Source organism: Pipistrellus hanaki (assembly GCF_964339955.1).
Source record: "Pipistrellus hanaki genome assembly, chromosome: 11".
Classification (NCBI taxonomy): Eukaryota; Metazoa; Chordata; class Mammalia; order Chiroptera; family Vespertilionidae; genus Pipistrellus; species Pipistrellus hanaki.
This window is the reverse complement of record NC_140513.1, coordinates 39,933,261-39,960,516: the sequence shown is the minus strand read 5'-3', so window position 1 is coordinate 39,960,516 and position 27,256 is coordinate 39,933,261. Positions and strand designations below refer to the sequence as shown.

At 42.0% G+C, this 27,256-nt stretch overlaps 1 protein-coding gene across 1 annotated transcript in view; it reads left to right on the top strand.

Moving 5' to 3' along the window:
* The window catches only part of PIP5K1B (phosphatidylinositol-4-phosphate 5-kinase type 1 beta), a 280,318-nt gene that overhangs the window by 117,852 nt on the left and 135,210 nt on the right, over positions 1–27,256 (top strand). Inside the window, exon 4 of the mRNA XM_084899520.1 lies at positions 26,246–26,376. Coding sequence (XP_084755646.1) covers positions 26,246–26,376 — 131 coding nt within the window. The remainder of the gene's footprint in view (positions 1–26,245; positions 26,377–27,256) is intronic.

Here is a 27,256-nt window from a genome sequence, read left to right as displayed (position 1 = left end):
ACATATGTCAAAGAATCTTTGTAACAAAAACAGATTTGTCTTGTTCATGATTTTATTTTATTTTCTAATCTTTATTGTTGAAAGTATTACATATGTCCCTTTTTTTCCCCACCGACCCCTTCTAGCCCGTCCCCATCCCCTGCCCAGGCCTTCACCCTCCTATTGTCTGTGTCCATGGGTTATTCATATATGCATACAAGTTCTTTGGTTGATCTCTTCCCACCTCTTGTTCGTGATTTTAAAGGACAAATGGCTCCTGTACTATTTCCCAGAGTCCATTTTTCAGCACATACAGGTTATTAATAGATACATAAATAAAAATCCCTTGATGAATACATTTGGGAAGTGTCTCTCTTGTGCTTACAATAGCATGTTGCTACTTAGCTCAATAATTATTTTTCATATTAAAGTTTCTTTCTGACTTTAATTTTACTAAAAGTTTTTAAAATCTGAATTGAATATTGACTTTTTATATAATTGGTTTAAGCAATCTATGGAAAGACAGTCCATGGAAACACAGTTTGCTTTTTGAGATACTCCAAGTACTTGAAAATAGTAAAACTGTGTTTCTCATAAAATATTGTTTAATTTAGATTTGGTGTCAGTCCAGACAGACAGGGTAATTATATTATTTCCTTATACTTTGAAACAATTTTTAGAATTTCTTCCTTTAGGCCTGCTCATCTTTCCCCCACAATTGCTGTGGAAATTACCCTAAGATTTAATGCTTTTCAAAAGCTAGCCTAGGGTAGCCAAGTTATTAAAATCATTTCTCCTGAGAAATTTTGTCTGAGGCAAGAAAAAAAAGTTGTGGGATTTTTTTGTTTGTTTGTTTTTGCCAGAAATTCTTTGTTCATTCACCTCAACTTTACTTTTAAATGTAAGTTCATATTATATTTGGGCTTCTATTTCATATATATATATATATATATATATATATATATATATATATATATATATATATATATGGAGAGAGAGAGAGAGAGAGAGAGAGAGAGAGAGAGAGAGAGAGAGAGAGAGAGAAAGAAACATCAATGATGAGAATCATTGATTGGCTGCCTCCTGCATGCCCCCCACCAGGGCTTCAGCCCACAACCTGGGCATGTGCCCTTGACTGGAATCAAACCCAGGACCTTTCAATCCATAGGCTGATGCTCTATCCAGGGGCCAAACCTACTAGGGCCCTATTTCTTCATTTGTAAAATTTGGGGTGTAGATGACAATTAAATGTCCTTTACATTGCTCATTTTTCTTTAATGTTTGTTTGTATGGTTTTTATTCTGTGCTCATCCCTTGCAGTAATTGCTTTATTAAGGATGCTATGCAAAAGTAAAAGAGAAGATGAAAGATGGAGAAAAGGCTATATTTTATTTCTCACCTGTTTTTGAGAGAGTCTGAGTTCATTTTCCTTTGGTGCAAAGCGGTAATATCTTGCATATTGTCCCACCCTTCCTTAAATACCCTGTGGATTAGAAACGAAAATGATTCTATGGGTTTAAAAAGGTTAATCCTCTATGGGGAAAAGTGGAGATTTCCCCTCTTTTCTGTGATCCAGGGAAAATGAATACATCAGAAAACGATCAGAAGTCTGTCATGAAAAGAAATATTTATAAAGCATGGCACTGTGTTCTTGCCACGCTTGCTCTTCAAGCCTAGGGGCGTTCTGCCATAACCAGAGTCTAAGATGTAGTGGTGGCATTGTGGGAGCAGAGGAGGAAGGCAGGGGACTGCATTCCCTTTGGGTCTGGCCGTGGTCATCTCTAGACCAAAGAGGCCCTGTAGAGAACATCTCCCCTCCGAAAGGCCAATATGCACTCTTTCATGTCAGACCCACCACTCTCATTCATTCAACAAATAGCCATCTGGGGCCTGATTTGTACCATACAGCGGATTCACAGAGATACAACCCGAACTCCTTCATTCTGGCCCAGTGTAAATTAGCAGTGAGAAGTAGCTTGGGAATAATTATTTATAAGCATTCAATTTAAAGAAAGAGTTTCAGCACACAATCAGTTCTCTTGGTCTGACTTCAGTGTTTAAACTTTGGCTTTGACATAAAAATAGCTTACTCCAAACCCCAGAGAAGTCCTAACAGAACACCTTTTTAAAAATAGATTCTTCCTTTTGGGGCTAGTGAGGCAGAGTGAAAAGGTAGATAGGACTGAAAAGTATTGAGATTGTTTTAAAATTGATATATATATTAGTTTTCTATTGCTACTGTGACAAATTACGGTGATCTTAGGGGTTTAAAACACAAATTTACTGTCTTACAGTTCAATAAGATAGACATGCAGTACACATCTTGCCAGGTTAAATCAAGGTGTTGACTGAGTTTTATTCCTTTCTAGAAGATTGTATAGGAAAATTCCGCCCCCCCCCCCTTTTTTTTTTTTTTTTTTTTTTTTTGCCCCTTTTCACTTCTAGGGATCACTTATATTCCTTGGCTCATGGCGTCTTCAAAACCAGCAATGGCAAATCCTCTCACAACCTCTCTCTCTCTCTCTTTCTCTCTCTCTCTCTCTCTCTCTCTCTCTCTCTCTCTCTCTCTCTCAATCTCTCTCTCTCTCTCTCTCTCTCTCCCCCCATTGATTTCAGATGTGCAGCTTAGTGGTTAGATAATCACATACTTTACATAGAGTTTCCCTCAATATTTCCATTACCCCAACTGGCACCAACTCCCACCCTCTCTCTTGCCTCTTCTTTTTGCACTTTTAAGGGCCCTTGTAATCCAAGACAATCTGAGAAGATTGTCATATCAAATTCAGCTGACTAGCAACTTTAGTTTTATCAGCAACCTTGTAAGGTAATATTTTGCTCTCTAAGGTAACATAGTGAAAGGACTCACGGGTTCTATAGCTTATGATGTGTTTGGGGGCCATTGATCTGTCTACCACAATATATTGATAGTTTTACAGTGTCCTCTTCTGTGCCCCTAGAGCACTATGTCACCCCTTTAACATATGCTGTCAGTCTGTCTGGGATGCTCAATAGACATTGATTGAGGTCCTGAGGTATGGAGACTGTCTCATGTCTGTATTTCCTCGTCCTCCCCTCTTTCCCTTCCCTCTTCTATTTATCTCTCTCCCTCAAATCAATAAGTGTAATGAACACAGCTCCAGGACCTAACTCTCATAGATAAGAGATCATTATACCAGGTTTAAGCCTGAAACTGGGCTTCTGATGCTATTCCCATGTGGTTTTAAAGCAAATGTGGCCCATGCTACCACTGTCACATGTAGCAGCCAATATTTGAACACAATTTTGAAAATCAAATTTTGATCCAGCTCACTGCTAGATCAGTGCAGTCAAGTGTCCTTCATTTCCCACATGATTATGCATCTCCCACAGTACGGTTTGCTGTCACTATTTCCTTAGTGTTTACAGAGCAGGTCATGTTTATGAAGCATGTCCGGCAGAAGGAAATGATATATGGAAAATCTCTACATGAGGTATAGAGTCACGTGATCCTTAGGTTGGAATCAAAGACTGTAAATATTCCAGTGACTTCATGTGTACCACAGGGACTGGTATTTTCCATCTCTTAGCACACAATTTAGATAAACTTGGATGGGTCTTTTTAATAGTTCTTTGAATATGGAACATTAGTTATCTACAGAGATTTCATCTCCGGCCAAAAGAAAAAACAACATAGGAATAAGGTCATCACCTCTGATGACAGGGTTAGTCCTTTTTCTTGAAAGTAAGTGAATGATATCCTGTGTGTTTTTGTGGTTTCTCTTGCATTGAGAGTAGTCACCATCACTTGAGGTGGAAGTAGCAGAAATAATTTCGAAAGGAGAAGGATCGTGGGGTGGGTAGAACTGACATTTGTCTGCATTATAATCTTAGAACCTTAAACTGTTAGCATGGATATGTGAAGAAGTAGAAACCCTAATACTACGTAAGTCCCCATCCAAGGACGTGCTGAGTACAGGAAGCAGAGCTGGAGCTCGAGTTCCAGGTCTTTCTCGGCACACCCTCTCACGGCCAGTGCTTTGACAGCTGCGCTGGTGTGACCAGACCAAGCCATCTGCCCCAGCGATGCCCTTAGTGCTGATTTCTGCTCGGGCATTTCTCATGCACAGGTGGCTAGTACTCCCTATGCTGTCCACCCTCGAGAACCAGAGTGCCATCTGCCCTGGGACAGAGCAGCGGCGCCTGTGTGCTTGTGTGCGAGTGTATGTGGAAGGTGGAAGAGTAGACAGGTTTGCTGGTGTGCACACACACACCAGCTTCCTGTTTAAGGACCTGGATCAGAACACCGGAGAACAGAGTGCACTCTCCTGTCCCCGTCTCCATTGTTGGTTTTTTGTTTTCAAATCACTTGAGCAATTGTGTTTTGCACTTGGCTTGAAACAAAATGTGACTTAAAACAACTGTGAAATGTTAAGACGTTGTTCTTTTTAAAAAATATATATTTTATTGATTTTTTTTTTTTTACAGAGAGGAAGGGAGAGGGACAGAGAGTTAGAAACATCGATAAGAAATATCCATCAGCTGCCTCCTGCACACTCGCTACTAGGGATGTGCCCACAACCAAGGTACATACCCTTGACTGGAATCGAACCAAGGACCCTTCAGTCCGCAGGGTGACGCTCTATCCACTGAGCCAAACCAGATAGAGCAAGACATTGTTCTTGACAAGCCTAAAGTATACGGCACTCCGGTGAATGGACATGCAGACGGGAAAACAAGCACCAATGCGGAGCATTCACCTGTGAGAGGAGGATGATTGATCTTGGTGTAGGTTCGGAGAGACTTGCACTTCGATGGAGTTGTGGTCCTCACCAGGGCTGATTTGCTCGCCTCCCTCAGGGAGCATTTGGCAGTGTACGGAGGCGGTTTTGGTTGTCACATTTGGAGGAGGTGGTGCTAATGTCCTCTGGTGCAGCGGCCCCAACCTTTGGGACCTCACGGATCCCCAGCGGTCTCCGGTCTCCGGAGGCTTCTCTAGCGATGCTGCCGAACATCCTACAATACTCAGACAGTCCCTGCAGCAAAGAATTATCCATTTCAAAATTCCATAGAAACCCTAGCCTAAGGGAATTTATGATTTATCTGACACTTGGCTTTAGAAGAGAGCTTATTAATTTAGAAACAACTTGGCATGTAGAGTAGTCATAACTGGGACAGTGTATGGCTTTGGGGGGTGGTTCTTAACCTCGCTGGATAAGGGAACAAGTTTGCACCACCACCCAGGATGGCCCCTGTGCAGACTCTCTCGGCCTCTGTTCTCAGTGACTAGAATTGAGCATCAGCTTCCCTGTCCTTGTCACATCTGTGGATTCTGCGGTTGAGGATTTAGATGTATTGTTTTTGTTTTTCTTTGGGTCATAATATAGTTTGGATAGCCAAGCACAGAATTAGAGAAAATGATTAAGAATATAAAGAACTAAGGAATGCCTCACCCTTACCCATACTTTACAAAAACAGCTCCAACCAGGGAACCCTGAGGCAGGTGATGACCTCAGCATGGCCCAGCCTTGGCAGAGACCACCGTTGCAGCGGTAGCGGAAGGAGAGGGGACCCAGGGAGGGAGGAATGGTCAGGAGGCTGCTAGAGCCCTTCCATATTCAACTCAGGGACTGAGCATAATAAGAATGATTTGTACTTCCTTGTTCCTTTTTGAATCTTTGAAAAGAAAATTTCCATATTGCTTGGGCTTTTTCCCCCAAAGAAAATTTCCATATTGTTTGGAATTTCCCCACTGGTTACATTCCTAACAAATTAAATCATGGGATCGAGGCGCAGGTATTTCCAATCATGATCATCTTGTAGGACTGGTGGCATGAAAATAACACCTCTCCACCACCCACGCCGTAAGATGAGCAGCTGAGGCGCTTGCTGTCAGGATCCCCTGCGCTGTTGTCTAGCCGCCCTGGGTGGTGGCGGTTGATTGAAGAGAGTGGGGCTGTTCATTTCCCAGTGGGACACTGTTCCTCTTGGATAAAGCTGTTCTCTTACCCAGCCCGACTGTGAAAATCTCCCCCAGGCCACATAGTCTACCAGCTATGTCTATTTCACAAGACAAGCTGCTTCTAATGGATCCTCTGTAGCTGCCTGTGGCCATATGTCAGATCCTGGTGCCAGAAAAAGGGTGAGAGGATTATGCAGAGGGACAGGCCACACCCAAGTGGGCCTGGCAGAGAGGAACCAGGGTGTGGGTCGGAAGGCAGGTAGAGTCTACCAGAGGTCAAGACAAAATCAGGAACCAGTCAGGCCTTTGTACCGCAGACTCAAGGAGCATGTAAGAGAACACAAGACACAGATTTCTAGACAAGAGAACTGCTTGCTTGTGTGTATTCTGAAAATTGGCTGCTGCAGGGCCTAAAGAGAGAGATTCCCCACAGCCAAAGTGATGTCTCCATAGCATCATAGGACCTTAGTGTTGAGATGGTCTTCATCCACCTGATAGGGTCAACTTGGTCATTTAGCCAACACTGAGCTGAGCACTGAGTACGGCACTGTGGTTAGAAGCAGACAGTGCAGTTGGAGAGAGAGTGTGTGGTGAAGTCTGGGCCTCAGAAACCTACCAGTTTCCTCTAACTGTTCCCAGGGAAAGGAGAAGAAAGCACCCCTCGATTGAGCAATGGACTGTGGGTCAGGCACTTTCACTTGTGTGACAGTAGCAGGTCATCCATTAGCCGGGGCCATCAGTGGTCCTTGTTAGGCGTGTTGAGATCAAGTCAAGAGGTGCTAGGATAACTGCTGAAAACGGTCACATCACCTGGTGCTCCAGAAAGGTGTCAGAGTCTGGTGTTGGCCTCCAGTGGGAAGAATCCTGCACTAGGAGTTTATCTGTCAGTAGCTCTGACACCAACTTTTACAGCCTCAGGCAACATCAAAAGCCATTTAATAATGTTTTCTCTGAGTTCAAGAGGAAAGGAAGAAACAGCCATAAGTTCTAACTGGCACTTCTGGAAATTGCACATGAGTGAAGCAAGGTTGCTTCCGCCTTAGGAGAAATGACTACGCTGTTCTCCTTTCTCAGTATCAGTCTTACTTACTCTAAGAGTTGTGATCCAAAGTAGGCAAAATGCAGTGACTTGCTGTTGAATTTTCTAATAGAGTAACTATAACTTAAAAGAGAGAGAGAAAAAATGTTAGAATTAAATTTTAAACCTTAGACAAATGCACATAAAGAAAAATAAAATTAGAAAGTAGAATTTTCAATGTGGAAGACATTTGGCCATCACATGTCCTCATTTCACAGAGGAGGAAACTGTGACCCAGGGATAGCTTGTAACTTCCTCTGAGTCTCTCAGCCATCCGGTAGCAGAAGGGGCCCCCAACTCAGATTTGTAGGTTATTTCTGATCCGAGATGTCTGTTCATATTTGCAAATTAACATGAGGGGCACTTGTGAAATGAAATTCACTTCCTGTGAATGCTTTTTCTCTCCTTTTTCTACCTTTGGTCAAAACCAGGTTGGTGAAGAGGTAGGAGCCTCCATTCAAATGTCTTTTCACTTGGTCCTGGACTAGTCATGTGTCCTGGACTAGTCACCTGTCCTCCACCCCAGCACCCAGCTCTGGGGAGACGCTGGGATGGTAAGATGGTGCACACAGAAGCATCTTAGGCAGGCAGAGCCCAACCGTAGTGCTGCTCAGGGATGCAGGTACCATGGTGACCGGCAACCCTCTGGCCAGGGACTCAGTTTCATCCTGACATGTTTGCAGCCTGGGTATCCAGCCAGTTTTGCTAGTGCTCCTGTTCCGAAGACCTAAGTGCTTTCCTGGTGAAGGGGTGATCCTAGCCTCTCAGACGAGGAAAACCACAGGGATTTGAAAGGCCATGAGGTAGAGATCCAGAGGGTAAGGGAGGAAAGCCCATCAGATGTGGGTGAGGGAACTGCCAGCAGATGGGAGAGACCTGAGCACCTACAATAGCTGGGTTTTTGTCCACATGCACAGGATTTCCAGGCAGGAATTTAGAAACTGCATTCCAAGGTTCTGGAAGTGTTCAGGGAGAAAATCACATCTTGGATGCAATGTAGTTCTAGGTCTTGAAACATAGAAGTTACATGGGCAAAGAATGCTTAATCCAAACTTAAAAGTGTACATAATACTTAAAATTATCCCCCAACTTTGATGCTTTATCCTGATTATAAGGATTTTTGAAAAATGTGTGAACTGTCTGATATATCGGTCTTTACGTTTTTAGGAAAGTTCCATTTGATAGTCTTTTTGTGAAAATGACTCAGATTTATCATTCAAATATGCAGTCTTTCTGAATCAGTTTCATCATCTATAAAATGGAGATAATAATGTTATGATAAGAAATCAATAATGCAAATAATTTGACCATGCACATAATAAGCACTTAGAACAATTACAGCAGAATTTAAGGCCATGTTACTGTATATAAACATATAAGTGCATAAATGTATATAAAAAATGAAATTACAACATTGGACTTTAAATGCTTAAAACCAATCTTTTTGTATTCAAGAAACACCTAAATTTCAAATTTAAAAGCCCTTCAGAAAATTACTGGCATTTACATTTCAGGTCTTTTTGTTTAAAACTCTTGGCATTGTTTTCCTGTGGCTTTCCAGAAATATAGCCATAACTACCAGGAAGGTAGAAATAATACTGTTAATTATCATTAAAATCATTTAAAATAATTTAATTGTGAAAAGAGGGATGTTTCACTCCTCATTCTTTCAGAAAAGAAAGCTTAATCATAGGAATTTAAAGAGAAGCCATTTTTTCATCCTTTATCAATATCCATCATTTCTTAAACCTCACATCTATTGCTTTTATTCTATAAGATATGTTTAGGGCTTGTATATGGAGAAGTGATTGAAGTTTGGAAAATATCAGATCACTAGTAAATAATGCTTTTCATTGTCAATCTGAGAATCAACTGTATTTTTAGTTTATAAAATTGTTAGTTTTGTTTTATGAATGATTCTATCTCATTTGGCAATCAGAACCCTTCCTCTTTCTTCTTTCTCTTGCCTTTCTATTCTATAAATATTGTTTATTCCTATGATATATATATATATATATATATATATGGTATATGTTGTATATATTATGATATACTAGAGGCCCAGTGCACAAAATTTGTGCAAGAGTAGGCCTTCATTTCCCCGGCTGCTGCCACTGGTTTCCCTCTGGCACCACCTGGGACCCAAGCTTCCCTCGTAGCCCCAGCTTCATCCAGAAGGTTGTCCAGAAGGACGTCTGGTCTAATTGGTCTAATTGGTCTAATTAGCATATTGTGCTTTATTATTATAGATATGAGTCAGATATATCTCTTACTCAAGGGTATTACTAATATATATGCTGTAATATATATATATATATATATATATAATATATATATATAATATTATATATATCATGACTATGTTATAGAAATAAATATACATAAATATAATATGTTATACTAGTAAATTAAGGGAAAATATTAAGTTGGGAGAGATTTGAAAGAAGAAGCAAAAATTTTTTTTAATTCTTTTGGGCCTACTTCTATACTATTTATAATTTTCCTAATTTTATCTAATTTTTACAGATCACGAAACTTAGTTACAAAAATAAGTTATGTGTAATGCAAATCAAGGCACAATTGGAGAAAATAACCCAGCAGTTAGCTTCACTTGTGTTTTTGTTCTCTTTATTTGGGTAAATGAACAACAATAAGCCCTTCTGTTTTGTGGAGTCAGAGACTGATTTAACTATGGAATAGTGATGGCCCTGTCAACATATCAGATCCTGAGCACTGGCTGTTTCCCTCCTTCCCTAAACACAGTTTTCTTTTAAAACCTGGAGAGGTCAGTTGGTGACATGAAAAGGAAATGCTGGGGGTCGCTTGGGGGAGGTGATAAAAGATATAAATAACAACAAGATCTTGTATGTCACTAGTATTTCCAGCAGTATATCATGTTGCCTTGCAGGTCTGAGCCTGCTGAAGGAGTTGTCATTATCCCCTCCCATTCCTAAACTAGAAACAAAAAGTGTGTGTGTGTGTGTGTGTGTGTGTGTGTGTGTGTGTGTGTGTTCATATTCTCCAAGAGCTTGGGGAGAGGGTGGCAAGACATGTAGGGCAGAGCTATGGGTTAGTACCCTCTCAAGATAGATGTAGACAATATAAAGCCAAAAAGGATGATGGGAGAATGGAGATTGTGAAGGGTTACTTTGGAGGAGAGGAGTTGGCTGGTTGTCCTATACCTGTCCTGTGTAGAGCTGACAGACAAGCCTAGATCTTGATTCCTTTTCTGGATGTTCCGAAATACCAGCCTTGCAGTGAAACATGATCACTTGGGCCCCATCTAGTTTGCATTTCAAACCTGTGCCCATGACTCCATGTACCTGAACTGGCAGAGCTCCGTGAAAATGTCTCCTGGGAACTCTGTAGGAGTGAGGTTTGGCTTTGGCCCTAACCCACCTCCACACTTCTGGGCAAGTAGAGTTAACCATGTACGTGCTGGTCAATGGAGAATGCAGAAAGAAAAATAGTAGAAGCTGGCTCGGTGTTTCCTAGAAATAGGCCCACATACCAAAAAACAAGTAGTCATGGTAGCCATGGAATTTACCTGGGCCTGTGCTGCATTGAAATGCACAGTGGGCAAAGCTGATATCTCTGTGTTCCTATGTCCTGTTGGATGTAATGGTTATGAGCGTGCACTTAAGGTTAACATCTGGGTTTAAGGGCCAGCTTGTCACTTCCTCACTGTGTGGCCTTGAAAAAGCTTCTTTGTCTTTCTGAATCCGTGTCATCTTAGATAAATGAGAGTAATAGTTTTCCTTCCTTGTAGAATTATTGTGAAGGTAAATGCATATAAAGGAGAAAGCACCCCTAAAGTACTTAGTTCAGCCGAAACCGATTTGGCTCAGTGGATAGAGCGTCGGTCTGTGGACTGAAAGGTCCCAGGCCCGATTCTGGTCAAAGGCATGTACATTGGTTGCGGGCATATCCCCAGCAGGGGGTGTGCAGGAAGCAGCTGGTTGATGTTTCTCTCTCATCGACGTATCTAGCTCTCTATCCCTCTTCCTTCCTCTCTGTGGAAAATCAATAAAATATATATATTTTAAAAATAATAAAGTATGTAGTTCAATCCCTGGATCACAGTAAGGACTCGGAAAATGCCAGCCAGCTAGTAAAATGGTGATAAAGTCTCAATGTGCAACATTCATTTCTCCTAAAAAGGGAATGAAGCAGATTATGGCCAGAAAACCCTCCCCTAATGTGAAAAGTCCCCACTAAAGATACCCGATTGCTTCTCCAGGGTCTGTAAAGTCCTTTCCAACCCTACAGTGTAGGACTCTAAAGGGACGAGAAGGCAGGCCCTTGTATAGCTTCTCTGTATCTCTCTTTGTCAAGGTGTATTTCTCAACACCCATCACACCATCAGAATTGTGTTTCTCCAAGAGTCCCCTGTACCAATGAACCAACTAAGGGAGTTCATTTCATATTTGTTATTGAAAAACAATTTTTAAAATATATTTTTATTGATTTCAGAAAAGAAGGGAGAGGGAGAGAGAGAAAACCATCGATGAGAGAGAATCATTGATCAGCTGCCTTCTGTATGCCTCCTACTGGGGATCGAGCCTGCATTTTGGGCATGTGTCCTGACCAAGAATTGAACCATGACTTCCTGATTCATAGATCATCGCTCAACCATTGAGCCATGTCAGCCAGCTTGAAAAATAATTTCTACTGTAATATGGGTGTAAAGTATTCTAAAGTACTATTTCAAATTTAAAAACTACCTAGAGAAGTGCATATTTTTGTTACAGTAAAGCGGGGTAAAGAAGAACTTTATTGGGTAGATGATAAAGACAGATATAGTTTCTTCCCTCTGAGAGCTTACAATTTTAACAAATAAAAATTCCACTGGGTCAACATGGAGTCCAATTGTTTTACATTTTCCACAGGGATTATTTTGTAAATGCAGTTTAACTTTAATTGGTATAAAATAATCAAGCATGATTATTAGGGTGTGGCCATAAAAAAAGTAAATTATTAAGTTTAAGGCAAATGATACAATGAACACACAAAGAGGAGAGCCTTCTTTAGTGATCAGGAAAATAAAAACTAAAAGAGCAAGTTTAGGAAAAGTTAACAATATTAATGTTTATAGTGTTTGTGAGTGTTTGATGACAAATGCATTCTTCTACTCTGTCGATGAGTATATAAACCGATGAAATCTCTTTTAGAAGGCATTTTGGCCAACCTTATCAAAGCATAAAGTGTATATCTTAAACTCAGCAATTCTTTTCCTAGGAATCTGTGCCGCAAAAATACACCAGAAATAAGTGTGTAAGGATATATGAGTAAGGACACTCATTACAGCATTATTTGCTATTAAAGACAGCATAAGAATAAGAACCTTAACTCCTTCCAATAAGAGAATCATTAAAACATATACAACCATGAACATATACAACTATGAACATCTGTATAACCATTAAAAATAATGGCTATTTGTATACATGGACATGGAAGGATAGTGTGGGTGGGGAGGGGGAGGGGGAGTAAATTGCAATCTAGCCTTTGCAGTAGAACCCAATTTTTAATATATAGACATGTATATACATTTTTAATGGATAGAGAAGAAAAAGTCTAGAAGAACACACACCAAACAAGTGACACCAAACAAGTTAACCCTAAAGAACAAGATTGAGGAGGTTGCATTTGTGTTTTACTTTCTATAGTTAAGAGTTACTCAACATTTTCTCAATAACCATATGCTCAATTTATTTTTTTAAATTAAGCAAGGCTAGCTGTGTAGGCATTTCTCTTTCATTTTGAGGTAGTTTTGAATCTGCATCACTTTTCAGATAAAAAGCATTTTGTTGTAAGTCCATGGGTTATATGTACTTGAAATATAGGTTCACTTATATGTTGAAGCAAGAACCAGGATGATTGTGGCTTAAACAAAGTTGAAGTTTGTTTTTCCCTCATGTAACGGTGCAGAGGTAATTTACTTCCCCTGCAGAGTCATTAGGGGCCCAGGTTTCTCTCTTGTTTTTTCTGTCCTCAACAATGCAAGGATGGCTGCTTCATTCTCACCCCTCACATCTGCAGAGAACAGGAAGTTAGGGGTCTGACCTTGGAGTTGGACACATCATTTCCTGTAACATCTCAGTGGTCAGAAATTACTCATGCGACTACATCTAGCTGCAAGAGAACCCTGCAAAATACCCAATTAAAATTTCTATGATATTACTATACAACAGGATTTCTCAATATTGGCTTTACTGATACTTAGGGCTGGATAATTCTTTGTTGCGGGATTTGGGGGATGAGGAGTGGGGGTAAAGGGTACACTGTAGGATGTAAACATCCCTGGCCTGTATTCAGTAGATGTCAGCAGCATTCCCCAGTTGGGACAATCAAAACTGTCTCCAGATATTGCCAGAGAAAACCAACCCTCATTGAGAACAACTGCTCAATAAGAAGGGTGAATAGATACTGAGGACAACTAGCAACATCTGCCATAAGCATTTTATTATTCCTCCAAAACAGTGCTTAGCATTGACATATTATTTGAAATTGAAAACTCCCTTGCAAGCAAATGCAATTCTCCAAGACTATGTGAAGTTTGTTTTATGATTCTAGAAGGATGAAAACTCAATCCTCATTTTTTTAATCTGTTGAATTTCAATTTGTATTTGTATCACATAAATACTATTTTTATTTGAATACACAAACAAATGAAACCTTGTCCCTAGGTATTAAGGATATTATGCTAGGCCACATTTAGGAGGGCTGTCTCAGCCTACACAGTAATATTTCTAGAAGGCTAATATAATAGCGCTTGCAATCCTGTTCTATCTTAAATCAAAAACTTCATTTGCAGTTGATGGCATATCTCTTTTAAGGGCAATTAAGTGTGCATAATTTTCCACCGCTGAATACTTGAGAACAGTATTTTCCTGCTAATGAGAAGTGTTTGCTTAACATGTTTTTCCCTTTCAGTGAGAGGGCGTGCTTCACCCCCAATCATCTAAGTGGGTGGAGATCATTTAAAAGAAACCATGAATCACCTTTTCTTTGTTCTGCCTTTTCTATCACACTTAGAGAATCAAATCTTCTTTCAAACAAGTGCATACAGTGGGATCTTGTTTAAAAGGATGCTTAGTAATAAGGGAAATTAAATATAAAGTGGATCTGTCTTAGACTTCTTCCAAGATTGTTTAGTAACGAATGGGTCAGAATGACCTTGTGTTGGGACAATTTCACCATAGAGCGTCCGTGCAGGCACAGAGGAGGACATCGTTATAATGGTACTGAAGTTTCTTAATTTTTGAAAATGTAAATAGCTGAAGAAATTGTATTAGAAGAGTAGTTGCCAGCCTTAAAAGTAACAGAACGCCCCAAAGTCATTTATGAAATCGCTCTTCCTGGGAGAAGGGGGTGATCTTGTCTAGCTGCCATGTGAATCATGCCTGGAGAGATGCGTGGCAAAGCTGGACCCAGGACAGTAAGTAGGAGACCAAACAGAATGGAGAAGGACAACGTTGAAAGCATGGAGACCAGCAGGAATCACGAGGCAAGTGTAGGGGATGGTTCGGCTGAAGTTCTGTGTTTGTGTAGAGGCGATAGGATCTGTGGTATGGCCAACACAATACTTCCCACCAGAATCTGTGGCCCTTCTTCCTTAGCAAAGCTGTGAGGCCAGCCCTGCTAGCATCTTGGTGAGGCCGTGTGGCTCATCCTTGCTCATGAGCTGTGAGTGGGTCTTTATCTAGAGGATCTGGACAGTAAATGGATGACACACTTTTAAAACTGGGGGATTTGGAAAGCTTTTAAAAGGCACCGTGTTTTTGTTTTTCGTATGAACATAAACCATTTTATTATAATAACTTGCAGAACCTTCTATTAACTAAGCATATGCTTGTTCTCATGATCAGTTGATCAGACCAGCATCTTATAAGTCTGTTCAAGTATGGATTAAGGAAGAAGTTGCCAAACAGGAGGATTAGGTGCTGTTTGCAAAGATGTGGGAGAAGTATAAGGAAACTACAAGTGATAGTTCAGTATCTTGGGTCAAAACGTTGGCTGAGAGGTAAGAGAGTGGTACGGTTTCTAGAACCCAAATCTGGAGAGGCTCACCAGAAAGGAGCTGTAACATTCAGAAGGACACACCGTCTGAGTCAGACCCACCGGAAGAGAAGGAAAGGAGTAAATACCTGATGTCACCCGCAGACCTCTCTTTAATCCTGCTGAGGAGGTTCCCAATGGCCAAACCCACGGAGGCCAGAGTTGGGAAGCCCTTTAATGGAGCTGCACAGGGCGCGTCCCAGGACCCAGATCAATGGGGAGAGGGCTTCAGAGCCGATCTGGAGGAATATCCTGCATTGTGACTCCTTGTACGGGTAGTAAGAAGTGGGGAGTGGCATCCTTCACCATTACCGCTTCTCCCATCAGCAGCTGCACTTGGAGGACTTTGAGACCCTAGGGCCATGGTCAGCAAATTGCGGCTCACAAGCCACGTATGGCTTTTTGGCCCCTTGAATGTGGCTCTTTCACAAAATACCACGGCCTGGGCGAGTCTATTTTGAAGAAGTGGCATTAGAAGAAGTTTAAGTTTAAAAAATTTGGCTCTCAAAAGAAGTTCCAATTGTTGTGCTGTTGATATTTGGCTCTGTTGACTAATATTGAGTTTGCCGACCACTGCCCTAGCCTAGGGGATACCACCACAAGCATGCAGTACAGCACCCAACAGAGAAGCACTCCAAGCAGGGACCCCCCGCAGTGGGCTGTTCCTGATTAAGAAATAAATGTGGTCAGGGGTGTGCTTTTCTTTTTTTACAGAAGTTAGCATTTGGTGGTTTATTTATTGCAGTTAGCACTAGCAGGAATGGGAGTGTAGAAAATCTTGAAGCGCAAGCAAGGAATTTACTAGGATCATTTCTACAGAAAGTCCAAAAAACAGTGGAGGTTTTGACGCTGGGAGATCATAATTTTTTAAAAGCCTGAAATGATGAGTCATGTGGCAGGTGGAATGGAACATAGTGAGCAGCTAACCCAAACCGCGTGTTCTGAACAGGACCTGTGAACCAGCCTAGGACAGTATAAACTGGAAGGCTGGGAGAATTTTAATCACATTGCAAGGTCAGGTGCCAGCCTGAATTTGGGGAAGGAAGTGATCGAAGTCCAGTTTAGTGATCAACCTGAGTCTATGAAGGAGCTGGGTTGTGAGATATGGAGACTGAAAAGGAATGTTGGAGAGCTGATATGTCAGGAGTAACACCTATAGGGTGGAGTGTGGAGAGAGGGTCTGTCCATCATGTCCAGCCTAGGAAAGAGGGCTTCGGTGAGACCACTCCCGAGTGTGATATATGTTCGCTGGAGCCTGTGTGTGTGTGAGTGTATGCGCGCAATAGGCAGCAGTATTTCCTGGGAAATTGAAAGGACGAGAGAATTGTCTGTCAGCTGCTCTGATCACCATCAGAGAAAGGTCAGGGGGATTTTGGGGCTGGGTGCTGCTTGTTGATTCCCAGAATTTCAGGACAATGACCTGTGGCCAGTTGAGGGCACAGAGATGGAGATTAGCTGATATGTCCTCATCTCTGAGGAACTGCCTGCCAGGGATGTGTTCTCCCGGAAGGTGAGGACACAGCTGCCGCTTGTAGGGACAGCTGCAGCTCTGTTACGTCATCCCACAGAGAAAGCGGTGGATACACTGGAGTGCCTGAGACATCTTAACTGTACCCTTCCAGTAAGACCTTTCCTTCTCCCTGCAGCAGGCAGGCAGAAAAAAGAAGCCCCCAGCCCTTTCTACTGCTCGTGGCCAGCTGTGCTAGGCCAGCTGAGTTAGTGGCAGGGAGGGGGAGATGGCTCCCCCAGTATGGGAGGGTGGGGATAAGAGGGAGAGATCAACCAAAGGACTTGAGTGCATATGAGCCTAACTAGTGGTCAAGGACAACAGGGGAGTGGGGGCATGTGTGGGAGGGGTTCGGGATGGGAATGGGGGAATGAGGACAAATATGTGATACCTTAATCAGTAAAGAAATTTAAAAATAATAAAGTTTTTGCTTTAAATGGACTATACAAACCAAATCCCTGCATGAGACCATTTCGAATGATCTGAGATTAGAAATGAGCAGGAAGACCTTTTGTTCTTGGAGTCCCTGGAAGGGTCATAGGCCTGCCCTAAGTGTCATCCTAGAAAAGCAGATGATTTAAGCCCAGAATAAATCACAGGGAATAAAAAGATGAACAAATCCCAAGCATGCCTTTGTTATCCCTCAAAATGTCTTTATAAACATGGTAATATTACCTTCATTGGAGGATATTCCTTTTCTTGCCTATAACACAAAATTTAGAAACTGAGAAGCACAAGCTTGAAAGTAAAGATCACCCAGTGTCACGCTGCCCAGAGATAATTATTGCAGTTAATTTCCTTCCTGTCTTGTTTTCCTCTGTGGATGTGTATAAACACACTTGTGAGTTTGTGTTCTTCACATTTTATTTTATATCCCACTTTTTTCAACTTAATATTTTTAAATATATAGTGCATTTTTAAAATTATGGTTCAAATGAAGCCACAATTTGACTGGAACTCGTTTGTCAAATATTTTAAGAATAGACTTGGACTTAATGTATGAATCAATGATGTGAATGGGAAAAGAATAGTGAATTTAACACCTAGGTTTAGATATTCCGTTAAGTTGTAGGTAACCTTCATTATCAAATGAAACAGCCACTTGTTGAGACAGTTATCACAACTTCCTTCAAAATTTATTATGGTTTTTCTGAAGCCATGTTTTCCCACCCTTGCCGTCACTCCTAAATCTCCTCCAAAGGTTCTCCTTTCTCTGTCTAATCCCAAAATGTTGACCTTGCTCAGGGCCCTTTGAGAACGTTCCCCTCTCTCCTTAGGTTACTTGCCCAGCCCTTTGATTTTCAATACCATTTATATCCTGAAAACACTCAAGTTCAAAATTTCAGCCCAAACCTCCATTCTGAGCTCCAGACTTGTATCTTGACATCTCCATTTGGAAGTCTTGTTGGCATCTCAAGTAGAACTCTTAATCTTCCCCTCAAAACTGTGTTCCTCCTTCAGTCTTCTCAACTCAGTAAAGCAACCTCAATCCTCTCAATTGCTCAAGGAAAACACCAGGAAGCATTTTAGTGCTTTTCTAGCCCTCCTTTCTAGCTCATAGCAAGTCCTGAGTATCTCCTTGCAAAATATAGGGTGTCCTCCCAAAAATGTACACACACTTCAACAGCTGATAGCTCAATTGATGGGTTTTTTTTCTTTTCAGATTTAACCCATTGGAATTAATAATTATTCAAAGTGTGTCTACATTTTTGGGACACCCTGCATATCTCTCATTTCAACTCTTTGTCCATCTTCCTGTTCATTCCCCTACTCTCAGCCATCTCAATATGAACCACTGTCTCCTAATCGCTTTCCTTCATAGATTCCCTCCAGTCTGTTCTCGCAACAGCCAAATTAGAATGCTGCTCCCTTATTGAAATACATCAAACCCTGAACATGGCCTCTGAGGCTCAGATCTAGATCTTCCTGCCTTTCCAGCCTCCTCTTCTGATGTCCTCCCACCATAGTTGACCCACAGTGGTTTGCTTTCTGGTCCCTGAACTGCCGCTTCTCTCTGCCTCACAATCAATTCCCCTCACCTTCTAATGTGATTCTCCATTCCTTGAGGGCAAGGACTCTGGCCAAGTCAGTTCTGTATCCCCAGTTTGTGGAAGAATGCCTGGCACGTGATGGGTACACAGCCAGCCTTTGTTGATATGACCCATCTGTTGGCTCATGCTCGCCTTTCACATCTCAGCCTGCATATCACTCCTCGGTTAGACCGCTCTTAGTTCTGCCATTCTAAAGTGATCTCCACCCTTGTGATCTCAGCTACATCACCCTGTTGCTTACATCACTGACAACAAATGTCATTATGTATGTATATCTTTGTTTGTTTAATATCTCTTTCCCCCTCAAGACATAGACACTCCCATGAGAGCAAGGACAATGTTCTTTTTTGTTTATTTTTTTTAAATATATATTTTATTGATTTTGTACAGAGAGGAAGGGAGAGAGATAGAGTTAGAAACATCGATGAGAGAGAGTCATCGATCAGCTGCCTCTTGCACACCCCCTACTGGGGATATGCCCGCAACCAAGGTACATGCCCTTGACCGGAATCGAACCCAGGACCCTTCAGTCCCCAAGCCGATGCTCTATCCATTGAGCCAAACCGGTCTCGGCTTGTTTGTTTTTTGTTTGTTTGTTTTTTTGCTCATGCTTTCCCTAACACCTAGCACAATGCCCAGCTCACAGAAAAATCTCCAAATGAACAGCATCTGAGTGAATGAAGTTCTGAGGGGAGCTCTTCTCTGTTTGGGGCAACACTGGGAAAAATGCCAGAGTCATTCTTAAAATAGAGGAGTGTGGTGCACAGAATAATGGAGCCCAAAGACGACTGTGTCCTAATCCCTAGAACCTGCGACTATATTGCCTCACGTGGGTAAAGGGAATTTGCAGGTGTATTCAGTTAAGAATCTCTAGATGGAGAGGTTATCCGGGACAATCCAGGTGGGCCCAATGTAATCACAAGGGTCCGTATAAGAGGGAGGCAGGAAGGTCAAATCAGAGAGTGAGGTGTGTTCACGAAAGCAGAGCTGAGAGAGAGAAAAAGGGAAGGCGAGATAGAAAGAGGTTAAGAGAGAGTGAGACAGACTTGAAGATGCTGCTGGCCTTGAAGGCGGAGGAAGGGGCCACCAGCCCAGAAATGCAGCCGGCCTCTAGAAGCTGGAAAAGGCGAGGGAATGGGCCCGCCTCCAAAAGAATCCGCCCTGCCAGCACCTCGGTTTTAGGACCTCCAACCGCCCGAACTGTAAGAGAATAAGTGCATGTTGTTTGAAGACACAGTGATCTGCTGCCGCAGCCTTAAAAAACTAATACAAGGAGGGGCCAGAGAAAGGGTTCAAGGTACCTAAAGGCGAGATGTGTGGTCTTACATCTTTTTTTTTTTTTTTTTTTTTTTAGAAGGATTAGGCTTGCTACCGGCAAACTGGCTCATTTCCATAGTCCTACAACCAGTTTCATGCCGTTGATTCCTCTTTCTTTTTTCCCGGAGTTCCATCCTTGGGACAAATAAGAAGTCTATGCCTTCTTTCTTGAGTATACGTTCAGAAACAGGAGGGAGAACCTGGAGCTGGACTTGAACCATGGGAATGAGGGACAGGGGCGGGTGTTCCCTGGCTGGGCAAGGATTGCCTTCTCTTGCTTTTAAGAGGTGTCACTGAACCCCCTTTTATGGCCTCGTCTAAGGTGCCTTGTCAATGGACTTCTCTAATTTAGAATTAGACTCTCTAGACCTGTGGTTTGGGGAAAATGAACTTTCTGAGAAAAAAGAGAAAGCATTGGATCCCCTTTTGGGGAAAATACTAGCAGAGATTTCCATGTGCAGTTATTAGGAGTTCATGTCCTTGGAAGTTCAAAGATTAGAGATGACTAAGCAGGAAGGATTGATCGTGGCCATTTTGGGTGATGTCAAGAAGTGTTTATAAGAACAAAACAAACATCTTTTTTCATATTGGATGCAGGAGTCAGGGTGAGGTAGGAAGGAAGTAATATGATAAGATGGGCTTCCGTGTTGAGCTAATGGGTTTGTTCTTAAGGCCGCAGGGAATACCAGGGACCATTAAAGGGTTTCAAGCAAGGTAGTGACACAATTACATCTTTACTTTTGAAAAAAAGCCACTCTGGCAGCATACCCATTGGTTTATTATCTCATAATTAGGGGTGAAACACCTTAGGAGTGAAAGATGCTGTTGACATGAAATATTTTAATACTTCCTTCTGCAGCCAGTGTTATCTGATAGCATATTAAGTGATCTAATTTCATAGACATTGTGCTGTATGAAGCAGTTTCCTGTAACTAATGTCAGGTCATTAAACTCTAGCTGTTGTCAGGATCATTGCTTCCCTAATAGCGGGTGTGCGTAGACAGTTGGCCTTGTTATTACTGTCATCATCATCATCTCCTAGTTCCAGTACTTCTCAGCTTCCATCAGATTCATCTCCAGCCGAGGAAATTCAGACAGCTGAAGCAGTGTGCAGTGGGGAGCACTGGCCTGAGGCCTCCCAGGCCAGGGGAACGTTCCCGGCTCTATCACGCACGAGAGAAGGAATTTAGATCAAGTTAATCTCCCAAAGCCACAGTTGTTCTTTTTTGTTGTTTTTTTTTTATCATAAAATGGGCATTATAAACCCTATTTCTGTAACAACTGTGGTGATCAAATGCAATCATTAAAAAATATAATGCTTTGAAAAATAGACTACATTACAGACATGCAAGCTGACATTCATTTTCCTTTTAGAATTACCTTCATCCCTAAACAAGTTTGGGTTAGGAAAGAGGATCTATGGAAGTAAATGTTTATGATTTGCTTTTGTAATATTCTATGGTTTTCTCTTGAAGTATCAGATGTTTTAGAGGTTTTTCTAATATCCAGGCTTGTGGCCTCCACTTAGCCCTTGAAAAGTGCTGAATCAAAAATAGGCCGTTTTGCTATGTTCTGAAATCTAGCGCTATGTGTTATAAAGGAGTCAAAGGTCCCCTTTGGGAAGATGGCCCGTCCTCAGTTCTCTGAGAGCCTACGCAAAGCCGTGCAGAGGAAATCGGAAGGGTTGAGCGTGTGTGAGAAGCTGTAGACTCGCTAAGGACTTGCTGTCCTGCTGGTGGGGGTCCCTGAGAAAGGAGGAGAGGGCTGATGGCTCAGAGTTTGCAGGGAGAGAACTGCTGGTTCTCAAGGAGCAACCACCTGCAGTACGCAGAAGGTTCTTGGTCATCATCATGACTTACTAATCTGCTAATCAGAGACACTCCAGGCGGTGGTTCGGTTTTAGTTACCAGCCACGTCTTGCTCGGGAGAGGCTGTGGTAGGAAATACTGCGGCCTCGCCCACCTGTCCACCGCGGGGAAATGTCAGGTGATGGAACCTTTACCCCTGTGACTCAAGAAACCACATGCACCATGAGCACGACCAGACACTGCCTTGAAGTAGGCAAGATGCTTTTTAATTACGCCCACATGCATCAGTGCTCGGGCATTTACTTTTACCCAGAGATGGACCCGGAAACCTCCAGGTGCCGGTCCTCCGGTGGCAGCCTCCTTGTGTTTATAGCTCCCCGTGTTACTAGCAGTGACATTAACAGTGGTCTTCATGCTGGTTTACCAAGTGGCTTACAGGTTTTCCTTGGACTTCCCTGTGGTTGCATATGACTTAAATCAAATAAAACATTTTTATCCCTACATCAAAAGGAATGGCTTCACCGAGCTGCTACCTTTGCTTGAGGTCAAGCTGCCAGACTTTAAGGAGAACTTCCGACTTTGATTTTAGGCTTATTCTGAAAACAACAACAACAAAAACATAAGACAACAAAACGATGTGTAAACATTGTGGGCTTCGCATCCAGACTCCACCACACACTAGCAATGTAATGGGGGGAGTCGCTTAACCTTGCTGGCCTTAAACCTCCCACCTGGAACACGGTGTGGTAGTTGCTAATTTGAAAGGTTCTTGAAAGGGGTTAAGTGAGTTCAGAGGTTCTGACAGGCTGCTGTGCTCCTGTGTATAACTTGAACTCCAGAGCCAAACTCCCCGGGTCTGAGTCTCGCCTCCACCTCTGCACTGTGTGACCTCGTATAAGTGACTAACCCTCTCTGAGTCAGTAAAATGGAGATGATGACAGTACCAACTTCCTAGGGTCATTGTGAGGATCAAAGAGTTCATATAACCAAAAGCACTTAAAACAGTGCCTGCCCCTTAGTAAACACTGTATGAGTATGTACTATGATTGTGACAGATGGTGATAACCATTGTGGTTAACCATCAAGTGTCCGGCACAAATGGTTGATCAAAAGAGATTAAGTGTTTTGTTTTTTTTTTTGCAGTTTCTATCACTTCTCCCATCAGAGCACTTGCATTTTAAGAAGCCTGAAGGGAAAAGCAATTGTATTACAAGTCTGTTTTTTGTTTTAACTAGACAGATGTCAGCAGGGGCCTTTCCAGAATCTTATTCCTTCCGAGACTCAGAATCTGATCTTACACCACAGGGGAAAGGTGGCCTTTTTTCTCAGTGCCCCTTAAAGCAAGAACAGATCTGACCCTCACCCCACACCTTCTCAGTGAGAAATTGTGGGGCTGCACCCACCGGTCTGGTTTTGATTTTGGTTTGGTTTTCGATGCCCATTGATTTATTTATTTTTTTGTAAGTCTATTTTTTAGAGTAAGTTAACAGAAAAATGGAGAGGAAGGTACAGAGATTTCCCATCTACCTCCTGCACATGCACAAACTCCCCCACTATCAACACCCGCCCCCCCCCCCCACCAAAGTAGTACGTTGGTTGCAATTGATGAACCTGTGTGAACACATCATCACCCAAAGTCCCCATTTTACACTTAATGTTCGCTCTTGGGTTGTACGTTCTGTGGGTTCAGACCAATGTGTAATGATATGTATTCACCATGATAGCATCACTCAGAGTATTTTCCTGGCCCTGAAAATCCTCTCTGTTCTGCCTAATGATCCCTCCCCTCCCCCAGCCCCTGGCAACGCTGATCCTTTTACTGTCTCCATGGTTTTGCCTTCCATCTGTTTTAACAAGCGTTCCCTTGAGTCTCCTGTTTTCTAAAGTTTGAAAACACAAGATATAGACGCCTACAACCTTGACTGCTTTCTGTTGCTGGGGCAGGCAGGGGAGGGAGAGGACAGCCATCAACAAAGACTTGGCTACTCCATCTGTTTGGCAGGTGTTCCAGCCCATAAAGTGTTAAATGACTGAATTAAGCAGAAATAGAGTCAGGTGGGGCGTGGGGAGGGGAAGGCAAGCTTGGAGAGCATGTGGGGCTATTGATAGGTCTGGAACAGAACGTTTTGGAGTTGGGTCGTCTGGAAAGTACTGATGTCACATCTTGTGCCGTATTGCTGGAGTGATGGATAGGAGGAGAGATGCCTTTTGAATTTTTATGAGAGCTTAAAATGAGAAGCATGCCAGCCTTCAGAAGTCAGAGCTGTCGGTACAAAAGGTCACCAGTGCCAAGTGGTGGCATGGCAGAGCTCAGCGAGGGAGTATTAAAATAGCAAACTTTTTTCTTTTGTTTTCTTTCTTTTTTTAAAAAAGCACCCGTTGCTCTATGCTCTTGAGTCTCAGTCTTTTGCCATCTCGCGGCCCCCAGGATCTTTAGTAAAAAGACAAGTGAAAAGAGAAAACCACCAAGACAGTCTTCCATTTCCTGCAGGGAGGAGGGCAGTGGTCGGTAGTTGTCCTCAGACGAAGGGCTATGGCATATTTGCAGTGGAGGAAGCAAAGCAATTAATGGTGGCTTCGTGGGAAAGTGATAGAGAGGTGACTACACAGGACAGATTGATCGTGGCCATTTCAGCACGCATTTATTGGGGTCCTCAGCCCTGTGCCAGATGTGGTTTGTCTGGGGTTCAGCCTTGGGTGACTGAGGCTTCTAGTGTCTTAGAGAAAGGAACCAGTCTTGTACATTATACACTGATGAACAAAAGGATAGATACAGAGACAGTAAAAGAAACAGACTGTCAAATTACAGCAGGGCGGTTAGGAAGATATGGAGGAGATAAGAGATCAACTGAAGGGCTTGTATGCATGCATGTAAGCATAACCAATGGACGAAAAACTCTGGGGAGGGAGGGCATGTATGGGAGTGGGGATGGGGTGGGGATTGGTAAGGAATATACACATATAATACCTTAATAAAAAAAGAGAGAGAAAAAAAGAAACCAGTTTTGGCGGTGGGGTGGGAAGGTTATAAGATAGTTTTGGTTTGTATATGCTGGATGTGTGATGGTAGAACAGTATCCAAGTAGGCTTACAGGGCCTGAGAGTCATGTGCATTGAGTTAGTTTTTGAAGCCATTAAGAAAGGATTGATTATATAATTAAGGAAATCTGAGGGTCAGTGATCAAATCTTTAGGGAGGCTGCAGTTATAGCAAATTGAATATAAGTCAGTAAAGGAATGAGGTCACCGGAAAAGGTAAAAGTTGTCCTAAGACCATGTTCTATCATAGAAATCAAGAGGATATTTCCCCCCCCCTCCCCCCCAAGAAGAGAGATAGGTTCTTTGTTAAAAGTGTGAAGAAATAAAAACAAATAAAGCACGTTGGCGGGGGCCGGGGGCGGGGGGACGGGTTGCTAAGTAAAAAAGTTAACTCAAAAAGAAAGTATTGTTTTACAAAATAGATAATTTCTGTTATATTCACTTGAGTCAAGGTTTCTTAACCTCAGCATTGTTGATGGTTGGGCTGGATAATTCCTGTGATGAGAAGCTGTTCTGTGCATTGTAGCATGTTTAGTAACATCCCTGGCTCTACCCACTGGATGCCAGTAGTAAAACTACCTCACCAGTTATGACAACCAGAAAATGCCTTCAGACAATTGCAGATATTCTTGGTTGAGAACCACTGATTTAAGTATTAATTTAGCTCCTTCTGTATACATAGTATTACATTAGGTACTGCAAGGCATAGAAGTATGATACATTTTCACCATTGAGAAGAATGCATTCAAATTGATTTATTCTATATCTCCTATTATGTTGATTACAACTATAGATACATATATATTCATATACACACGTGTCGATATATAAATGTGAAAATAATTCCCCAAATTCACATTATGTCAATTTAATTATGGAATGATACTGGAAAAATGGTACTTTGGAAAGACTGGTGAGCCATTGCTATGTGTTTTATCACAGATCGGTATAGGAAATTTTGATTGTGAATTTATATTAATGGTGATATTAGTAAGCAATTTTTAAATTAAATTTTGCGTATTCCTAAAACTCAAATTACTTTTTTGTTCTCTCATTTTTTATGAAGACAAAATATTCTTCCTGTCCCATAGGTACAGTATAGAACCCCTGAATTTTTTTTTTTTAAAAATGAGTGTACCATTTATCTTTTGGTAGAAATTATGGTGCTACCTCCTGAAAGTGTTCTGGCAAGTTTTACAGTTCTCAATAAAAGAAAGATGGAGACTTGGGACTATAATTCGGCTTTTAAAATATCAGTAGGAAGGATTACCACAAGTAATTTCATGACAAGGAAAGTCCTTGGTGTTGGGAATGAGCTCTCCATCAAAGCAGCAGCCTGTGGTCTCTCCAAGCCTAGCTTCCTCCTCACTGAGGAGCAGAAAAGGAAATCTCCCTCCTTTTCGCAGCTGGTAACACTGAACAAGGCCCCGACTACTGAGGCTAATCCCGGACCGTGTTTGCTTTGCAGACTGCATCCTCTGCCATCAAAGGTGCTATCCAGCTGGGAATAGGATACACAGTGGGGAACCTCACTTCCAAGCCAGACCGAGATGTTCTCATGCAAGACTTCTACGTGGTGGAAAGTGTGTTCCTGCCCAGGTAAGAAGATTTGTTTTGTGTGTGACGTTTTCATGCTAAAGAACCCTCCTTGCGACACCCCCACCTTGAAGACTTGGCCAGTGCACACGCAGTGCAGCGCACACGCAAAGCAGCCCAGCTGGTGGCTGCTTCCTGTGGCGTCAGGTGGCCTGCATTTTCTCTATGGAGATGGGAAGCAGGTTTCCTCCTGGGGGCCAGTGGTCATTAGCTGTGATATTGCCTGAAGGGCCTTGTGGAGAAAGACTGAGATTCAGTGGGAAAGAGTGCAGGCTTTACAGAGTAATGTGTGCATAGGTCTACAATAAGAGGATGTCCAACAGCAGCAGCTGGCACCAGGTTCTTGTTACTCCTAATTTAAAGGGGGAGCTGAGAGGACCCACAATTAGGCATGCATCTGAGTTCACTCATTTAGCTCCTTTTTTAACTTAACTCATTCCACTTAATTTTCCTCAAGAAAACTTAGGATAACCCCAATAGTTTGATACCATATTTGCAAAGACACCCACGTTACCCATACATGCTACCTCTGACTTTATTGTGTTGAAGGAGGGGATAATCAATTCAGCAAATAAATCTGAGTTTGGATGGTGGTGATGGTTGTACAACAGTGTTAATGTACTGAATGTCACAGCACTGTGCACATGAAAATGGTTACAATAGCAAGCTTTATATTTTGTCTGCCAAAATAAAGAAAATAAACCAAAAATTTATGTTCAGTACTAGCTTAGTCTAGGAAGAGAAGTCATCTTTTTTTTTTTTTTTAACATATTTTATTGATTTTATACCGAGAGGAAGGGAGAGAGATAGAGAGTTAGAAACATCCATGAGAGAGAATCATAGATCAGCTGCCTCTTGCACACCCCCTACTGGGGATATGCCC